We start from the raw sequence: 22,473 nt of genomic DNA, 5'->3' as shown, positions 1-22,473 counted from the left end.
TTGTGTTTATATTCATGTTTCTGTTTAATATTCCAAAGGAATATTTTTTAAATTAAAAATATAATTTTATGTTCATAAAACTATCAACCTTCAAAGTTAAAATTGTAATATTTTCTGATTCCGAAGAATTTGAAGGAATGGCAAATTTCAAGAGATTTCTATGGAACTATAGAAAATAAATTTAATTTACTATATTTTTAAGGGATTTTAAATGATTCTTAACTATTTCAAGGATTCCAAAGGTTTCAAAGGAGTTTAAAAGGGTTTAAAAGATTTTAAGATATTGTTAAGGATTTTAACAGATTCCAAACATTTTAATGAATATACACCAAATTTAATCTTTGTAAGTTATCTATTTTCTTCATTAATTCCTTAAATTTTTTCTATTACTGATCTCAATGCTGACTATCCTGTAATTAGTTTATATATAGATTGTATATAATTATTTTCGTATAGTCGCAGCAACAAAATATAGGAAACTTACTATGGGGAAATCATTGTAGGCCTATTCTGATTTTCCTATAATATTTTTATGTGAGAGCCATTTGATATTTTACATCGAGGTCGATTTCTTTCCTTTTTTCGATTTCATTTATTTATGTTATTTAATACATTTTTTATAATTAAAAAAAGTACATTATTACTTATAATGTAATAGTACTAATAATTATTAACAATACATTCTCTTTCGTTAAGAAAATAAAACGGTTTATATACATACCCCCCCCCCCCCGCTTCTCGTTCAACAACTCAGTGCCAGCCTTTTTATATTTATATTTTTATAAATTGCCATTTTGGCAATCTCAGGCCTGATCTTCAGTAAACATCAATAATAAAAAAATTGCCTTGTTAAAATACATCGAATTTAAAATTCACCCCCAAAGCTTCAAATAATCTTCTTCCAGTTCCTACTACCTTATTTTATTCTTGATTAGAGAAAGAATTCACCAAACGATGAACGTGCTCTGAAAACATCGAACCCTTATTAACAAACTCTCTTACCCTTAAGCAAAGGACTAAACCCCCGGAAGTAAAAGTAATTGCAACTATGTAAAGTAATTGCCCTTTATTGAAAAATCAACCCCAAAAGTTATGAACCATTCCAATATTCAATTTCGTGTTACTTTATTGCATTCAGAATATGTAAAAAAGTACAAGTTTAACAGAAAATGAAAGTGAAGAACAAAAAATGTGAAACTTCACTGCTTTCCCAATCTACAATAAACAAATACAATAAATAAAAATTAGTGATCAAGAGTAGCTAGTTTCTTTTAACTAGTTACTTTCTTTGGGACCAATAGTGGTAATGAAGTTACTTCTGTAAATGAGTTACGAATCGGTAACAAGTTGCATTTTCTTCAGTTACAATTAGTATAAAAATCTTTACTTTTTTAATTACTTTGTAACATACACCACAAGTCATTTTTTATCAGAATCAATATATTCTTTACATTTTTGTGAGTAACAACTACTGTGAAAATCGTCTTTTTTCTTTGTTACTTTTAGAATATACATCAAGAAACTTTTTTATGACAATCAATAAATTTTTCTTGCAACTGTTGTTTCATTTTCATTATTCAAATTGTGGCAGGTTTTTTTTTTACAAAAGATTCTTATTACGACGTGAATCATATTGAACTCGAAAAGGTGTAGATTGAACAAAGAAGATTTTGAACATTTCTGAAAAAGTGACTAATTTTTAACCCAAGAAGTCACTAATGGGCATTAATTATGATTTTTTTAATTGAAAAGACTTAAAAAATGTTCAAAAAAATCTGTTGAACTTTATGAGAATATCAGGTGGATTTTTAAGAATTCAGAATATGTTCAAGAAATAGAACAATTAATTAAATAAAATCCAGTGAATTTAAAGGAATTTCAGATAAATAAGAAGAATTCGGCGAAATTTATAAAATTTTAAGGGCAAATTTTTCAATATTCAAGTGAATTAAAGAAAAATCAATTATATTCCACTGGCTTCCGTAAAATTGGGGTGAATTCAGAAGAATTCAATTAAATTGAACAAAATTCGTGAAAAGCTAATAAAATCAAGAAATTTCCGAAGAATTCGAACAAATTTTAAAGAATTTAAAGTAAATGGATAAGAATTCGGTGTGAATTGAAAATGAATATAAATAAGATGAAAAAAATAATTTTTCATTTAAAATGTTCCATTGATTTCAGTAATAAAATTGGAGAAGATTTAGAAGAATTCATGAAAATTGAGAAGACTTATGAAGTCAATGATAATTTTGAAGATTATAATTGAACAAAATTGGAAAATAATAAAAATTTTCATCAAATTGTTTAAAATGGGAACTACGAAATTTAGAGGAAATCTAATAGAATGTAAGTAAATTAAACAAAAACCAACTAATAAAATAAAATGAGAATGAATTTAGAGAAATTGAAGGAAAATGAGAATAGTTCGATTAAATTCATAAAAACTCATGGCGAATTGAAACAACTAAAAAAAGTTTAAATCAATGTAATTAGGCAGAATTGAGTAAATTTAGAAAAATTGAAGTGAATTAGAAAAAATCCAGGGTAAATTAAAAAATCAAAGAATTTTAAAAAATTCAAAATAATTCAGGAGAAATTAATAAAAATTCTATTAAATTTAGATTAATGAGAGTGAAAAGAATGAGTGAATAACAGTAAAAAATAGTAAAAATTTCAAGCTGAATTAACATAAAATTCAAAAGAATTCCTCGCGAATTCGAAGGAACTCAAAGAAATTCTAAACAGTTCAGGGCGGGTTAGAAAAATGCAAAGAAATTTAAAATAATTAAAATGAATTTTTAAGAATTAAAATTTATTCAAAAGAATTGATGATGAAATAATAAGAGTTCAGGAGATGAAGAAAATTAATATATATCCAAAATATTCGAATGATTTCAGTCAAAGTAGAATAAGTTATGGCAAATTCAGCAGAACTTAAGTGAATTATCCAAATATTCCTGACATAAAAAAACATTAAAATAAAATTCGAGTGAATTTAGAGAAGTTCAAGAAAAATGAGAAGAATTTGATGAAATTCATAATAATGCAGGGTGAATAAAAAAAATCTAACAGAATTAAAGGGATTTTAATACGAAATCAAGATAAATTACAAATAGTTAAGTTATTAGAACAAATTTTTCAAAATGCCAAAAATTTCATTGAATTCGAATGAATAAAAGTACGTAGACTTAGTGAATAGAAATATAATCAAATCCATAGTAATTCAAAATGAATTTAAAAGTTTTCAGGGTGATAAGAACCAAATTGAAAATCCGCAAAAATATCCAATGTATTCAAAGGATTTCAAGGAAATTTAACCCTTAAAGGTCAAGCGGGGTGCATAACCTCACAGGCTTTCCGATTTTCCACGTTTTAAAAAATTTTTTTCAAATAGCTAAATTATTATCTCTGAGGCTTTGGAGATATTTTTTTCCTATTTTGTATTTTTTCAAAATCACTCACAATTTTTTTTCAGTCAAAAATTTTTGAAGGTATATTTGGACATGTGACCGTTAAGGGTTAAAATATTTCAGGATGAATTCTGAAGATAATTTTTAGGAATTCAAAATAATTCAGGATAACTTAGAAAAGAATTCTAAGGGATTACAAACAATTTCAAAACATATGAAAAATCCTTGAGTTCTTTGTTTTAAATTATTGAAAGAAGTAACTGAAGCGATCTTTTTTTAAAGTGAGTATAGCGACTTTAGCTTGAAAAATTGAGTACAATGTGATTTGCAAAAAGTGGCGAAAATTACATAAGGAACTGCTTGGCAGTCCTGAATTTATTGAGTAAATTTATTTACTGAAAAATTTATTTATTATTCCTGATAAAGGTTTACTGCTGAAAAGATGGCTTTTTTAATTTTAACATCGATCAGGTAAACAAAAAAAATTGAATAATTCGAAATTTTGTCAGAACCTGAAATATTTCCACATCCAAAAATGTCCATTCTCCTCTGGTCATTCCCAAGGCATGTGCTGCTAACATAAATTTCCTCACGAGGGTGCCTCGAACACTCAAGATTAGCACTAAAAAAAAGTAATCCTACACAATCGTAAATTAACACGGCATAATAAAATCCTATATAAATATCAGGTAATTCCCGTATCATAAATTGGAAGTGATATATAGGAAGTAAATACGTTACTTAATTAACTGGTAGTGATTTATACATTTTCATAAAAATGTATTGAACAGTTATGGATTGAGTTTTTTGGATGAAACTCTACTCAATCTATGAGATTCTTTTATTGCAGATAAAAATAGTTATCACAAAATGACTTTTTTTTATTTTGGATAACTAAAGTTTTGTTACAAATAATTCTTTATGGGCGATTTTATCAAATTATTCTTCCCTAATTCGACTGACAAGAATCATATTTATTTACAGAAGTGGTGATTTTCGTACCTCTTGCATACATGCTAGCATCTCGTAAGTAAAGATGATAAGATTCTTCGTCAGAATTTCCATCGAGTTCTCTGACAAACTTCAGAAGGCCCTCTTTTCTCAAACCATATTCCAAATTTTTTCCTACTGTCAATGAAAATAAGTCGGATCTATCCAAAATGAGAGCGACATGGGACCAGCCGAATTCTTTAAAAATACTCGAAAACACGAGTCTCAAACGACATTGACAATAGGACATCCTTGTTAATGTTGGATATTTGCTTTTGTCTTTGAAAATACCCTACAAAAAATAATTTTATTCATTAACAAAAATAAATTTAATTTTTTTTTCAACTTATAAATAAATTTTTAATATATTGAGAATGGTTTATTCCAAAATGACTACTGTCAACCAAGCTGAGATCATATTTGTAATTTTTTTTCTCGATATCAGAAATCGATCAGTTCCCCAGTTATTTTCCATCATAATAAAAAAGAAATACCCTCAACTCCCGATAAAAGACCCGTTTCGGTCTGACTTGCGTTCGTCTGGATCTTAGATCGTGGGAATCCAAACGCTCAGACAGGCTTGCATGAATCACTTTTGTTAGATTTGGATACATGATGCAACCTGATGCAGCTCACGCGTTGAGAGTGCGGCTCTCAAGCTGTTTGTCACGCTTGACTCAGCATATCCTCTAATTCGGACCTGCGGCTACTCTCATCATGAAACTGCAGAGGCCATCAGTTCTAGGAATAGCAAAACCGGGGGTTATTATTTCGGGAGTTGAGTTCATTCTGAAGAAGTACTAAAAAAAGTAATGAAGAAAAGTACTGAATCTTTTTCTGTTGCTGGTAAAAGTATTTCAAAAAATTACTGTACTTCTTTTCAATGTTCATAAAATAGTATTATGTTTGGCAATACTTATTGCAGTACTTTCAGTATTGTTATCAATATTCACTTTCTATATTTCTTTTTTATGAGGCTGTACAGTAGGGTGGACCAAAAATAAATTGGAACTTTTTTCCCCTGATTTTGTATGCATCATGCCCGAAACTTTTTTCGAATCAACACAAAAATAAGTCAATTTTTAAACATAATATGTAGAAGTGGCACATTTTTTTAAGCAGTATATTATTGCTTTTAGTAATTTTCTCTTGAAATAGAGAGAGAAAATCATGGTTTTTTCAAAAATGTTACCATTTTTGTCCAATTTTCAATTGGGCGTGTGAGATAATACAATTAATTAATTTTAACAAACATCATTATGCAAACAAGTTATTATTAATGTTAATAATATTCTTTTTGAATAATGCCAGAAATAATGTTTTTTCTAATTTTTTAACTTTCTGTACACTTTTCACTTCCAGTTAGTTATATTTAATTAAATTTAGCAAAAATAATGTTTCAAACATATTATTGTCATTTATAACTAGCTTCTTCTATAGTAATGCTAGAAAGTTGCGGTCTTTACTGAAATTTTCAACATTTTGTCCACTTTGTAATTAAACTATTGTTTAAATAAAATGTATTGTGTACAAAAATAATTGACAATTTCAGGAAAAACCGCAACTTTCTAGCATTATTCAAATTTTATAGTATTAAAAATAATAATAATAGCTCGTTCAATTAATTTGGTTAACTCTAATTAATTATTTACTACGCTCTAATTACAAATTGGGCAAAAAGTGGAAATTTTGTTTAATAACTGCAATTTTCTGGCATTATTCTAAGAAAATATTATTAACAATAATAAAACATGATTTAAACAATTATGTTTGTTAACATTAGTTCAGTATTACCTAACTCTAAGGGAAATACGCACAAAAAGTGGAACATTTTCTTTAAATCGCGACTTTCTAACTCTATTCTAAGAAAAAATGGCTAAGAACAACATAACCACATAAAATTGTATAAACAATGTATGCTAGCTTTAAATTTTCAGAAAAAATAGTATTTTATGCATCAGAAATAATTTTCATTTAAAAAAATCATAATTAGCGCCAAAAAATCGCAAAACCCATTTTTTCACTTATGAGATTTTCTTGGGTACCTATAAAAAAGACTTGCAGGGTGATATTTAAAAAGTAATTTCCTATTCATATTTTATAGATAAATTTGAATGAAATGTTCAGTATTAACTCGATTCACCTATAATTGACGATTCTGATTGAAATGTACAAAAACGTCTTTTTAATCTTATGGGAAATACATGTTATACTTTATGGGACATGAATCACGTCTAAATATTATTTTTTTCAAAAAATAAAAAATGAATTTACTTCTTTGTGGATTCGAATAAATTTCCAGACGATATGCATGAAAATTAAAAAAAAAAGTTCAACATCATAATCACAGTAGGCTGGTCCAAAAATGTATTGCAAAACTTTTTTGGTTCCTTAAGCCCATAAATTTTAGCTTGTTTTTCCTTTAATAAAAAATACATTTTGTGTAAATTTTATTAAAAATCGTCAATATTAGATGAATCGAGTTGAAACTCAACATTTCTCTTTACAATTAACCATAAAATACGAACCAAACTTATTTTTTAAATATAAACCCCATAAGTTTGTTTTTGTAGGGACACGAAGATTTTTCGATTTTTCTTTACGAACTGTTTATAACACATAAAATACTATTTTCTGCTGATAATTAGATGCTTATATAAATTGCTTTAACAATGTATTCTTGCTTTTATCAAATTTCTCTTAGAATAGAATTAGAATGTCGTGTTTTTCCCCCGAATTTTTTAACTCAATACAATAATACGTTTTAAATAGAGTGATGTAATAATTTATGCAATTTAACAAACCTAAAAGTTTAAATAAAATATTATTTTTGGTAGCTATCTTCTCCTGTATTGATACTAAATAGTTGCGGTTTTTTGTTTGTTTGTAATTTTCAACATTTTGTCCGCTTCGTAATTAAAGTGAGGTTCTAATGAATGCAATTTAGCAAACATAATTATTTAAAAAAATTATCATTCTATATAACTAACTTCTCCTATATGAATGCTAGATAATTGCGGTCTTTTCTGAAAATTTTAAATTTTTGTCCACTTTTTACTTACTGAGGTAATAGTTAATGCAATTTAACAAGAATTATTGCCCAGGCAGAAAAATTATATATAGTTTATATATAGTGTGAAGTTTTATATAGAATATTCATTTATTTTATACAAAAAATGTATAAAACAAGTGAATATTATATATAATACCGCACACTATACATAAACTATATATAATATTTCCACCTGGGTGTGTAAGCAATTAGGCTTGTTAACTATAATAACACAGCCACACAAAAAAAAGTGTGCGGATCTGGTAACAAGACACACGTATTCCTATGGATTTTGGGGCGCTGAATTCAAATTCGGTATCAAAAATCGGGCGATCGTCTTTTCCTCCACGGCTACCTGCCTAACCTTCCCCTTCCACTGCGCAACGACACAACCCCTCACTGGATACGAAGTTGCTTCAGACCCTCGATGTGATGTCCCCCATAAAGATAATGCATTTGTCTTTCAAATTACCCATTTCCTTGCCATTGAGTTAATCAATCAATTTTCAATCAATTTTCTATTGTTTTTTTCGTTGGTAGAGCTGTTGAAAATTTAAGAAAAAAACCGCATTTTTCGAAAATTATTTAAAGTCTTTAAAGTTTAGAGTCAAGCGAATCGAAAACAATTGACTTGTTTCAAACGTTTTGGCATATAATGGCGATCCTTATCAGTGAGTTTCCTTAAATCTGTGAAAAGTACATAATTTCTTGCAGGTATGCTCTGTTACAATTGAAAGTACTATGCTTTAAAAAAATCTCTTAACGAATAAGAACTAATGAAAAAACAATTAAAATGTAGTAGGCAAATCTTGTAACAAAATTTATAAACAAATTTTTTTTTAAGTTTTGAGAAAACACTGCAGTCAACAAACTCTTTTTAAATTATTTTTTAGCGATGTATATTAAATCCAATTTTTTGTATTAAAACCCTTAAACACAGCTTTTTATGTATAAGAGAAATAGTGTTATTTAATGAATTTTTCTGGTGTGATGAGGAATTATATCTATGAAAGTCAAATTTTTTTTCTTGAAAGCCGCTCTGTAGTAAAAATACAAAATTAAAAAAAAACTTTGTAGCTAGATAATTATTCAAAATTTTTTTAAAATTTTTCTTTTCCTTATATCAACGAAAAGTTGATGCCATTTTTTTCACAGTAGTAGAAATACAGATTGGCGAGGAACATAGTACTTAAAAAAATGTTTCCTCGAATTTAAATTTTTCAAAATGTTCATAATTTCAATTTTTAAATTGAAATGTACTGAGTTTCTTCTTTTAAAATTATTTCTATGAAAGAAAGCATTTCCAAAATCACACTGTAGTAAAAAATAAATTTGTAAAAAAGAGAATTGTAGTTATATAATTATATAATTTTGCTTTTAATCCATGAGAATTATTTTTGTAAAAGTAACAATAATTGTTCGCCTTCAAAAATAAACTTTTTGTCAATAAGAAAAGAACATTTTTTAAAGAATACTGAAATAATTATTCAACTACAAAGTTTTGTATAATTTCATTTTTTTACGACATGTTCATTTTTAAAGGGACTGCAATGTTTTCTGACAACTTTAAAAAAATTTGTTAAAAAATTGTACGACATTCTAATTTTTTTCATCAATATTGTATTTCGTTAAAATACATTGTTTTAATAATACTGAATGATTTATCAATAGTTATTAATAAAATGAAATTAAATATAAATGTTAAGTTAAATAATGTATATAATTTAGAAACTGAGATATTAAACAAAGAATAACACTTCCAATTGTAAAAATTGTAAAACAATTGTAAGACACAATTGATTAAAACTTACTGATAAGGGTCACCATTGTGGGCCGAAACTTACGTTTGTTAACGTAAATTAATTATTATCTCACTACAATTTAAAAGTGGATCAAAAGTGAAAATTTTTAGAAAAAACTGCAACATACGAGAATCACTGTAAGAGAATATTTTTATAAATAATAATAATAATAACTTGTTCAAACTCTTACTTTTGTTAACTTGAATCAGTTATTAATCCACGATAACTTGAAAAGTGGAAAATTGTATTTATTGTTTTTATTTATTCATTATTTATAATTGTATTGTATGTACAACTGACAAAAAGTGGAAAATTGTTTAATTTATCGTCCATAAAATGTGCATATATCATATTTATACGTTATTAGATTAAAAATAATCTAATTATGTATATTTAAATGATTTTCTTGGACATACTGATATTCTTTAAATAGGAATAGATATAAGTTGGATGACAAAGGGATTATCTCCAAAGGGGACGTAGCATCGTGGGCCTAGAGCAACTTCGAATCCAGTGAGGGTTAGTGTCGCTGCACACTGGAAGGGGAAGGGTACGCAGGTAACCGTGGAGGAAATGACGACTTCCCCAAAAATCACCCATCACGTCATGGTTGAGCCATAACCTCAAAAAATGACGAAAAATCATGCACCTAACCTGATTTAACAGAAATTTATTGAACTACACGTAAAGCTCTGGGAGCATATTTTCCAAGTAGCAAATGTGTGCTACATCGAATGGGTCAAATCGAGCCTAAACTAGAAATAAATCTAACCTAGCCGAACCTAAACTCACGAAACACAATTAAACTGATTGTGTTGTCCCGTTGTGTTTGCAGTACCGTTTGAATCAGTTTGGGCTTAACCTGCAAAGAGGTCAAACCTATCCTAACCTAAAAAAACCTGACCTAACCTAACTTACTTCACGTAACACAATTAAACTCATTGTGTTGTCCCGTTGTGTTTGCGGTATCGTTTCATTCAGCTTCGGCTTAATCTACATAGAGGTTTAACCTATCCTAACCTAAAGAAACGTGACCTAACCTAACCTAGCCGAATGAAATTCAACCACACGTGTAGCTATGTAAGCGTACGAAATTTTGCTTAACGCAACACAGCTTAACTTGAGTGTTCCCGTTGTAACACCATAAAATTCATTTTATTGTACTACAGGTGGTTAAAAATTTAGACGCACATTACTTATTTGAAGAAACTTAAACTACAAGTAGAATTGACCCCATTTCAATGCACCTGACAATGTTTGTATCAATTAAAATGTAGAACTGTAACTTAAACATGCAAATGAATAAGAGTTTTATTCAAAAATTTTTTCTCTATGCTTTTCTTATACTTAAGGGATATATTTATACTATCTTTCGTGTTTACATTTTATCTTGCTTTTTATCGTATTTAAATTGATTTATAGACCTACTTGAGTGTATTTTCTGCCTGCTATAACTATAACGTGTCCTTTTTTCTTCGAAGGAACGATGCAAAGGGTTACGCTTACTACTTTTAATATCAAAATATGAAAGTACGCAAGAACAGGGCTGCCAGCGTAATCGGTTAGTTTAGGTCAGGTTTTGTTAGGTTAGGATAGGTTAAACCTCTATGTAGGTTAAGCCGAAGCTGAATGAAACGGTACCGCAAACACAACGGGACAGCACAATCAATTTAATTGTGTTTCGTGAGATTAGGTTAGGTTAGGTCAGATTAGATTTATTTCTAGGTTATGCTCGAGTTGACCCATTCGATGTAGCACACATTTGCTACTGGGAAAAATGCTTCCTGAGCTTTACGTGTAGTTCAATAAATTTCTGTTAATTCAGGTTAGGTGAGGTCAGGTTCTGTTGGGTAAAGTTATGTTAAATAAGTTGATATCAGGCAAGGGTTGATCCTTCACAGTTGTCGACATGTTTTTGAAGTGAAAATTTGCATCACTGGCATTATTTTGACATTTATTTGCCTCAGTGCATGATTTTTCATCATTTTTTGAGGTTATGGCTCAACCATGACGTGATGGGTGATTTTTAATACTGAATTTGAATTCAGCGCCCCAAAATCCATAGGATTACGTGTGTCTTGTTACCAGATCCGCACACTTTTTTTTTGTGTGGCTGTGTAATTACGTCATGTTAATTGATAAGTGGATGGAAAGTAAAAATTTATAGAAAAAACTGCAACTTTCTAGTATTATTCTGAAAGAAGATATTTAGATAAATAATAATAAACTGTTTAAAAAATTATTTATTTTAAATTTAATTCTTTATTTGTTCGCTTTAACTAAAAAGTTGATCAAAGTTGATAATTTCGGAAAAAATGGCAACCTTTTGACTCTATTCTAAGAACAAGTTGTTCAAATCAATAATGAATTGTTTAAACAATTTTTATAAGCATATACTTATTAGTAGAAAGTATTATTTTGTGTATTATACATAATTTTTATTTTAAAAAACAAAAAAATCATAATTAGCGCCAAAAGCTCACCAAAACCAATTTTTTATTTATGTGGTTTTACGAACCCTATATAAAAGAGACTTATGGATGTGATATTTAAAAAATATGCATGAAAATAATAACAAAAATATTTTGGATCACCCTAGTTCACTGGCAAGTTGAAAAATCAGAATAATATTCATATTTTTCTTTGCCCTTCTCGCTTTTCCTTTGAATCTGGTTTATATAGCAACCCTGTAGAAATCTTACGGCGTACGTGGGGAAGGGTTGTTTTCATTGCTATATTTATCACCATTATCTTTATTATTTGATTTAAAAGGCTTTATAAAAACTATTTTAAACATACTTTGATGCATAATAGAAAAAAGTATTTCCATTTTAAAAACTGAATCACTTCATAAAAATAGAAGTAATCTTATTTAAAAACCACCAATTTTGTACGAATCTCTGTAATAAAGAGCTTCAACTTAAACCTTTTTTAATCAATCCGAAAATTCTGAGGGCTTTCAAGACAGAGTTATGAATAATGAATTACCCGATTTTTATGGATCCTAAGAAAATAAGTTTTTAATTTAATTGGCAGAAAATGCAAATTTTTAACATTTTGATGCATGTATGCATGTATGCATGTGCAAATATATAAGTACATTAGGCTGATCTAAATTTATATCTGTAAAAATTAGATTTTTTGTGGTTTATTCGTTTTCCGGAAAAAGTAATTCACTATTTTTTTTATTCGGTACACATTAACCCGTGCCCTCGCCAGACTTTTGACATTTCCATTATGGTTTAAATGGAAAAGGCTTGGTTTTCGGAAGACGGTAATTATTCAAAAAAATTTCAACAAAATAGTCGAATTATTACATTTCACAAAGAAATATGACATTTTTAACAAACAAGTTCAAGTTTCAACCAAATAGTTGAATTTTCAATTTAAAAATATTGATTCTCAGCGAAAAATATAATACATAGTTCATAGTTTGGCCAAGAAAAGATTTTAATTTTAAATGAAAGACAGTTAAATTCAACCAAAAGATATAAATGTATAACAAAATATTTGAATCCTCATTAAAAACAGATTAATTTTTAACCAAACAGTTGTAATTTTAACGAAAGAATATAACATTTCTATAACCAAACGAGAAGAATTTTCAAACAAAAAGGCAACTTCTCTAGAAAACAGTCGAATTTTAAAACCCAAATGAACCCATGTTCAACAAAATAGTTGTAATTTGAACAAAAATGTGAATGTTCTACAAAACAATTGAATTTTCAATCTGAAAATATAAATGCTCAACAAAAAAGTTAAAATTAAAAACGATTCATTTTTGACCAAAAATGGAATAGTTAAATTTTTAGTTGAAAAAGTTAATTTTTAAACGAATACCGAATAGATGGATCTTCAAATAATAAAATAAATTTTGAATAAAGTAGTTCTACTTTTAACCAAGCATTACGTTTTCAATCAAGAAGTTTCATTTATTACCAAGAGAAACGAATTTACAACAAAATACATAAATTTTCTACCATATTATTAAATGTTCAACTGAAAACGATCAATTTTTAACAAATAATGGAATGGCTAAATTCTTAGTTGAAAAAAATTATTTTGTCACAAAATAGTCAAATCCTCAAGAAAAAAATGATTATATGATTACTAAATAACCTAAACAAAAAAACTTTTTGCATTAGCTAATTGTATCATTATACTAACTTTTCACGATTTTGTGAAATGAAAAATGATATAAATAGTCCTGGGGGAAAGGGGTAACAATTTAATGGGTAAAAATTATTCCTGGAATATTACTTATGAAGTGACTGAATTTTAATTTACAAAAAGTTTTGAACAAGTACTTCTTTTTTTCCTTTTTTTGAAAACCAAGCTTTTCCCATTAAAAACCCCTATGTTCCTTTCAAAAACCCGTGCTCACCGAATAGAAAAAAATCGATTCTGAGATCGATCGCCAAAAATAGAAGGTGCGATTGTAATGTTTTTAATCTTTTAAATGAGTTTAAGATTTTTTATAGTGAATTATATTTTATTTATTACATTCTGTGTTATTGTAATAATTATTACCAGTGTATTAAAGCATTATGACCCCACCATTATACAAAAAGGACTTCTTTATGGTGGCTCTTGTCGAATTAATGAACTCTTAGCTAATTAAGCGTTACAACCACTCAGAATGGAAAGTAAGGTGACACTGACCGTGGACACTTTTCAGACATATAAGAAGAGTAATTTTTTCAATAAAAATGTCTGGTCTTAAAACCAAAATAAAAAGTTTTCTTTTAAAATAAACCATTTTTATGTATTAGTATGCAAAATAATTACCGAGGATTCGTTTTTCCATTTTCTTCCAAGAATTCCTGATGTTACAGATAATTCTCCCTGTGACGGTGGCTAGGAATAGGAAAATATTATTTTAAGAATTCATATTAAAAAAGTCTGTAAGTTTTCCAAAATAGAATTGAATTTCAATAAAGATTTGGACTCAATTTTGCTCTAACCTTATAAAATATTTTAATTTTTTTCAATATAAATGGGTACTGAAACAATTTTTTTACACTAAATTTTACATTAAATAATCCCGCACCAAATTTACAGAAAATGTCTTTTTGTCCACATAATTAGGTTTGGTCAAAAATCAATGATTTAATAGAAAATTTTAAGGAAACTGGAGAATTTTCACTAAAAAATATTGCCAAACTTTACATTTTTACATGTATTTTTGTGCCGATAAACTTAACAGATTAACTATTTTGTGTATACTCGATATTTGTGGGTTTTTTAAGATCCCCTTAATATTTAAGTAAAGAGACCGACATTTGCTAGCAACAAAACCTAAGGGAGGTTGTTTTTATTAAAATATAGGGGTAAAATAACATTTAAAAATAAGTGCAGAAAGTGTCCCCAACCAGCAAAAGTATTTACATTTATTTTAAGGGTTATTTTAATATCCCCTTAATATTCAAACAAGGAAATCAACATTTCCTAACAGCCCAGACAACAGAAGATATTTTATTATACTAATGGTGTCGAATATCAATTTAAGATAAACGTAAAAAAACATATCCAACTTAGGAAAGTCGTTGAACTTATTTTTAGGGCTGTTTAAAGCCCCTAAACATTCAAACAAGAAAATAAACATTGAACAAACACAGGAGTTTTTTTATACTACTGGGGCCAGAAAGAAATTCACAGCGAACGTAGGAAACATACCGTAGAATGAAAAGTTGTTGAAATTATGTTAAGGGTTGTTTTAACATCCCCTTAACACTCAAACAAGGAAATCCACATTTCCTAACTACCAAGATCACAAGCGTACATTATAATATTGGGGTCAAAAGTCAATTCACAATAAACGTGGGAAAGATCCTAGCAAGAAAACTTGTTAAAGTTACTTTGAGTGTTATTCCAACATCCCCTGAACATTCAAATAAAAAAATCGAAGTTTCCAGAAAACCAAAACCACAAGAGTTTTTTATTATACTATTGTAGTCGGAAATCAATTTTCAATGGACGTGGGAAACATATTACATCATGAAAACTTGTGGAATTTACTTTAAGGGTTATTTTAACATCCCCTAAACATTGAAATAAAAAATCGAAATTTCCAAAAAACAAAAACTACAGGAGCTTTTTATTGTAATATTGGGATCAAAATCAATTTAAAATAAAAGCGGGCAACATATCCTAAAAGAAAAAGTCATTCAAATTATTTTGAAGGTTGTTTTAACATTCCCTAAATATTAAATTAAGAAAATCGAAGTTTAAACAAATAAAATTACAAGAGATTTTTTATTATACTGTTGAAGTCGCAAATCTATTTAGAATGATCGTGGGAAACGTATCCTAGAATTAAAAGTTCTTTAATTTATTTGTAGGGTTGTTTTAACATTGTCCAAATATGCAAACAAGAAAATAAAAAATTACTAACAAACAAAATCACAGGAGAAAACAGATTTTTTATCATAAGATTGGTGTCGGAAATCAAGTTGTAATAAACGTAAAAACATGTCTTAGCAATGAAAGTCTTTGAAATTATTTTAAGGGTTGTCTTAACATCCCCTAAACATGCAACCAAGAAAATCGAGGCCTCCAAAAAGCTAAAATAATAAATATTTTTCATGCTGAAATTGGGATCGGAAATTAATTCACAATAAATGTGAAAAGCATACCTTAGCAGGGAAAATAGCTAAAATTATTTTAATCGTTGTTGTAGTATACTTTTAATATTGAAACACGGAGGTCGACTTTTACTAATTAAAATCACCGGAGACTTTTTGATTATATTATTCAAGTCGAATATTAATTTTGAAATAATAACCGCCAAAAAAATTCTAGAGATGTTTCAACAGGGCTATATTTAACTGTATTTGTTAGTAAAACAAATCTTAAAAGAACTGAACTACTATCCATGCCAGGATATGTTTCTCACTTTCAATTTAAATTAATATTCCACCTCATTATTATATAAAAAACTTGTGGTTTTAGTTCTTTGGTAAACGTCGATTTTCTTATTTAAATATATCAGGAATGTTAAAACAACCCTTAAAATAAATGCAAATACTTTTTCTGTTAAAACATGATTCCTGCACTTATTTTTAAGTGATTTTTAACACCAATGGTTTAATAACAAATTTGTTTTGGATGCTACAAAATATCATTGTCCTAGCTTGAATGTTTATTGGATTTTAAAACAAGCCCCAAACATCATGTATACAAAAATATTGCAGTGCTACGGAACTTATAAAGGTCAACTTTAAAAAGCAATAATAATGTAGAAATTGAAAGTTTGGCAATTCTTCGAGTAAAAACTGTCAGTTTTTCCTCCAATTTATTTATTTATACACTGAGAAAACTATATCGCATAAATTACAATATATATATCGTAATTCCTGCGCTATATATCGTAATTATCGTATTATAATAGCGCAAAATCGTGATATCGTACATTGCAAGTTTTTACATTATATACCGCATAATTGTGTAATCTATAACGTAAGAAATGGGGATTCCCATCCGTCAGTTACATTTTGCGCTTTTGCTAAATTGTATTAAGTAAGTTCTAATTCGTCCACAATAATTTGATTTATTTCGTAGATAATATATCAGTAAGTACATATTTTTTTGTGTTTTATGTCGTTGATTCTACATGTTTTACTGAAATTTGCTCACTTCAACGCGACGCAGACGACGAGTTCAGAATTATTTTCCTAACCTCAGTGAAACTTTCGGCGAAATATGTTTAATCATTAACAGTTGCAGATCTTAGCTGCAGCAAATTTTTAATTATATCTGTGATTGTTTTAAATCTAGAGTCCCGATTTATAGCTCGAACTGACTCATACTTTGCCTTTTTCCCATTGCTGCTAAGGACGCCGTAGCAGACGACAGTTTAAATAAATATATAATAAATTAAATTAAATTAAATTTAACTTCATTTTTGTCTGTGATATTAGTGCATTATAATATTGTACAAAGCTCCGGGACCTGATTGTACGTTATCATATTGCGCTTTCTTGCAATATAGAGGTTTTGCGATATAATTGTGCGATATCTTTTTCTCCGTGTATATCTGTACTTTTTTAATCACAAAAAAATTTAATTAAAAATTTTGACAAAAAAGCCATTCTTTGTTCATTTTGTCTAGGGGAATTTATGTACCTGGTCTCCCATTCCTGTTATAATTGGGGTGTTCCAGTAAGCAGCTAGTCTCGCAACAGGTTCTAATGCAAAAGCACAGGCTGGACCAATGAAGGCAATTACATTGTCACGAAAATACATATCTGTTGCTAAACCTGGTGCTCGAGCACCGCTGCATGACGGATAACTGTAAAATATGGATTTTTTAATACAAAAACTTATTTTTTCAACAATATCGGATATTTCCTCTCATCCAATTCTAAGCTCCATTATTCATATTTTTGTTACATTATAAAGTGAATTACAAATTTTCGAAGGGAAATCAGCTACTAAGAACATTATCCAGTAGAGGTGGACCCCCTGAATCACCTCTATATACAGAATTAGTCTGGATACCTAAGATAAGTCCAGATTGCATGGAATTACTCTGGACTACATAAAATTATTTTGGATTACTTCACTTGGACTCCGCGAATTTACAACCAAAAAGAAAAAATATTGTTCATAAAATTGTTTAATTTAAAAATATATATACATTTATAATAGTTGAATTTTCAAACAAAACCATGAATCATCAACCAGGAAGATAATTTAATATTCAACTAAAAAAGATACATTTGCACAAAATTGTGAAATTGTTTACAATGTAGACTATTTTTAATAAAATAATTGAATTTTCAAAGAAAAACATGAATTCTCACATAAACAGATGAATTTTTAACTATGAAAGATAATTTTATAGTCAGATAATTGCGCTTTGTACTAAAACAGATCCATTTTCAACAACAAAGGAAATTCTTACATTTTTAATTTAACAATTTAATTGGCTGCAAGAAAAACTAAGTTTCCACCAAATAGTTGGATTTTCAATCAACTAAGAGATGAATTTTAAACTGAAAAATTTGGAATCTTTAACTGGGAAAGTATACATTTTTTGTTAAAAATAAATTTATAATTAAAAAAAAGGATGTTTCAGAAAAATAGTTGAATTTTCATACAAACAGATGATTTTTTAATGTTAATAATAAATTCCCCAAAAAACAATGAATTTTTAACAAATGAGTTGAATTTTCAACAAAGAAGATTAAGTTTTTTACGAAAAATACAAATTTTCAAAGAAATACATGAATTTTTAAGTGAATAGTTGAGTATTCAATTAAAAACAAAAGTTGCGAAAAATTAAAAAAAATTCAGTTGAAAAATAAATTGTCAACCAAAAAACAACAATTTAAAAAAAACAGCTCAACTTTCATTTAAAGACTTGCGACTAAAATGATGAATCTTGAACGAAAAAATTACTTGAATCAAAATTACTTATTTTTTACGAAGTAGATTAGGTTTTGACTTAATAGTTAAATTTTAAACAAAAAAGGCACTTTTGCACGAAATTTAAATTTTCTACCAATTAGACCATTTTTAAGCAAATAATTTACTTATAACCAAAAACATGAATTTCCAACCAAACAGATGAATTTTTCACTATAAAACATAAATTTACCGTAAAATAGTTGCGCTTCGAATTAGAAAAGATGAATTTTCAGCAAAAAATTAAATTAAATTAATTTCCAATCAAAAACCGACATTTCAAACGAATACAAGAATTTTCAACGAAGAAACAAAAATTTTCAGAAAAAATAAAATACTTAAAATATCAATTAAAAAAATTAATTTATTACACACAAGTAATAATTTTTTTACTAAACAGTTAAATTGTCAAGTAAGCAGTAGTTCAAAAGGTTTCATCTTTATTTTTTATACTATTTTATACAATTTTGTAGTATTTTACATTCAAAGGATAGAGAGCATAATTTTAATGTTTTTTAAAAAATCAGGCATTTCAATAAACCAAATCATTTTTCTGTTCAATGCATAGCTTAAACTTAACTTAAATCGGTAAACAATATATTAGTAAAAATAAAATTTTTTTAAATATTTTCAAAGACCTATTACCTAACGTCTAGTGCATAAACTTCTAACATATATAAGTAATTAAAATCATATAGCAAAGGACAAACAATAATAGTGATATTAAAAAAAATCAAAGTCGTTTCCATCTTATCAAAAATATAATTAAATACATAAGGAGAAAAATAGTTTTTTATACTTTGATTTTCTCTTTACTTTTTCACCCCGTTTCTAAGTAAATATCCTGCTCACGCGTGGAGAAGGAAAAATATTTCTGTTCAAACATAAAGTTCATGAGAGCCAGAATGTGCGCGGCATATCATATGATCAAAAGATTAGATTTTCACACACCTATAATGAGAAATTGTAGAGCTTACAAGTTCTAGGAGTAACGTTATTTAGACTTGTCTGATAATTTAATTAAAATTATTTTATCTATTCCAATATTATTTATTTATAGCCTCATATTAAATTTATTCTATAGAAAAAAACTTCAAGCTTTATTTATGTATAAGCAGGATTATTACATTTTAAAGATATTAGTGTTATGTTTATTTGTTACCTATTCACTTTATTTACTATTTACCCCCTCCCCCCAATAACATAGCTGTTGGGTAGACATTAAAACAGGGAAAACACGGTTTTTTCGACAAAAAAGGAGAATAATAATAATATAAATTCTTTTAAGTAAATTTAATGAAAATTATGTATTGCATTTTTAACAAACAAAATTTTATACCAAAAGAGATGAATTTTCAAGACAAAAAAACTAATTATTTAGAAGAGAGTTAACCCGTAGAAGACATAGAAAGTTCTAGTTGGTGCAACTTCGCACTTGTGTGTCTATACCGTGCGGTAATTTCGTGCCTGGGAAAGATTTTATAAAAGTGGTTCTCTCAGCGTAGGAGTTACATTTTGTGTATACGTACGTATAATTTGCATAAATAATTACTTATTTATATTTTAACCACTATAAACATTTTTTGCAAAGGTATTCATGTATGTTTACCTTTTCGTTGAGAAATCTTGTTTTAATGAAATTATATGAGAATGAAAAATAAAAAAGGATAAATTCTGCAGGAAATTTTTTAGTGTGATAAAGTTTGATTCAGATAACTTCTCGCTTCTAAAAACTTCTCTTACAGCAGCAAACTATGCGCAAGGCAACTACAAAAATAATTGCAAAATTGGTAAGCAACGACGAACCAGCTCCGCATTCTGGGCGCACTCGCATGAAGTGCCTCAATTGTTTTAAAGTATTTGCGATGACCACAGGTCAGGACTATGAGCAGAATGCGCAGATGTCGGACAATAGACTGCCTGAAATTCCCTTATGCTTAAGTAGACTGCAAAATATGTTTTTCATGCCTCAGTTATTGTAACTTTATGAATAAACAAATGTTTATTGAGGAAATCTTTAATTTCATCTTATTTTTCAACTACAAAAATACCCATCATTTAACAAATTTAAATTATTTATTATTAAAATAAAATATTGTTTCTATTAAAACTCAAGGTCTTGCGATTAATTTTTTTAACTTTGATTTAGTTCTATTGCGTCTTAAAAAATAGCATTACAAAGTAAAAAATGTATATAGTGTAATTTTTTTCTAAATTTTAATATCACTACTCAATTCTGCATGAAATTTGACATAGAAAAGCATACCTGTTTTTTAAATTATCTATAATTTCCAAGGAGATAACGAGCTTCGAAAACGGAAAATCACGTTTCACGCCAGTGTGCTTATAGAGGGAGCTTGAAATGAATGTGCATTCTACGGGTTAAATTTTCAACACAGAAGTTAATTTTCTACCAACAAAGATAACTTTTCTACCATAAATATGACTGTAACAAAATAGTTGAATTTTCAACAACCAAATAGTTCAATTTTCCAGCCAAAAAGATTAATTACTTTCAAGGCAGTTGAAGTTTCAACAAGTAAATTAATTTCTAACTAAGAAAGACGAATTTTCTACCATAAAAGTTAAATTGTCAATCCAAATGAACGACTTCTGAACCAAATAGTTGAACTTTCAAGCGAAAGAGTTGAATTTTTAAGCAAAAAGTTGCTGGCTCACGCACTTTCTCAGGGGGGTCGACAAGTGAAGATATGAATTGGTGAAGAGGACCGTTTCTAGGCCATCGTTTACAAAATTCAGAAACTTTGTTGAAATTTACAATCTGGAAACGTACTGATCATTATTTAGGTTCGTAACATTACTTCCACTTGGACCCCCATCCTACTGTTACAAACCGTAATTTTTGGCACAAGCCCCTCCCTCTCAAATTATTAACGAAATTTATATATTGCCCCTTATCAGAGTACTCAAAGGAAAGGGGGTACACAGGAAGTATTGAGGGAGAAGGAGGACTTTTTCAATGTAAAGAGCCCAAATTTAGGGGCGTAGTGGATGGGGTAGAAGGGCATATAAATACAGAGGGGTGCAGGTTAAGAGATGGATGGGTTAGGGTAAGAATATAGAGGGGGGACAACGGGGATGACGAGGAATGAGATGGAGAACCCGCTGAAGATCTTGGAGTTATACAGTATGTGAGAGGAGGATTTAGTGGATACATCTGACATGGCATAGGGTAAGCATAATTGATGAGGGCAAAGTGATGGAGAAAGAATATTTAAGAAAATGATTATTTATTGCAAGGGGAAAGGGGGTATAGTGAGTGAAAGGCGAATAAGGAGTAGAAAGTATAAGGGAAGAAGATAGTCGAGGGGTGTAGATTAGAGAAAGGAGAGGGTAGAGGGAGAGGGAATAGAGGTGGTCTAATGGAATAATAAGAGGGAGAGAGTAGTACAATATGAGAAGTGAAGGAGGGGTGAGTGGATACAACTGACATATCGTAGTGTGCGTGAGGGGGTGACAAGAGCAAATTGATGGAGAAAGAATATATAAGAAAATGATTAATTGCGGATAGAGTGAAAGGCGGATAAGGAGTAGAAAGAATAAGGGAGGATGATATTCGAGGGGTGCAGGTTAGGGGTGGGAGAGGATAGAGGGAAAGTGGATAGAGAGGGCGTATTGAAATGATAAGAACGAGAGCGTGGTTCAATATGAGATTTGAAGGAGGGGTGAGTGGATACAGCTAATATAGCGTAGTGTGCGTGAGGGGGTGATGAGAGCAAAATGATGGAGAAAGAATATATAGGCAAAGGATTAATTGCTTCAAGGGCTAAGGGGGTATAATGAGTAA

General features: G+C 28.7%; 1 protein-coding gene across 1 annotated transcript in view; it reads right to left on the bottom strand.

The window, feature by feature from the left end:
• LOC117167355 (atrial natriuretic peptide receptor 1) overlaps positions 1-22,473 on the bottom strand; it is a 73,550-nt gene that overhangs the window by 39,127 nt on the left and 11,950 nt on the right. Inside the window, exons 2-5 of the mRNA XM_033352225.1 lie at positions 17,382-17,547; positions 14,046-14,114; positions 4,416-4,695; positions 3,926-4,035 (exon numbers count right to left, since the gene is read on the bottom strand). Coding sequence (XP_033208116.1) covers positions 3,926-4,035; positions 4,416-4,695; positions 14,046-14,114; positions 17,382-17,547 — 625 coding nt within the window. The remainder of the gene's footprint in view (positions 1-3,925; positions 4,036-4,415; positions 4,696-14,045; positions 14,115-17,381; positions 17,548-22,473) is intronic.

The sequence above is a fragment of the Belonocnema kinseyi genome, chromosome 2 (genome assembly GCF_010883055.1).
Source record: "Belonocnema kinseyi isolate 2016_QV_RU_SX_M_011 chromosome 2, B_treatae_v1, whole genome shotgun sequence".
In the NCBI taxonomy this organism is placed as follows: Eukaryota; Metazoa; Arthropoda; class Insecta; order Hymenoptera; family Cynipidae; genus Belonocnema; species Belonocnema kinseyi.
The sequence above is the reverse complement of the archived record's forward strand: the minus strand, read 5'-3'. Positions and strand labels throughout refer to the sequence as shown.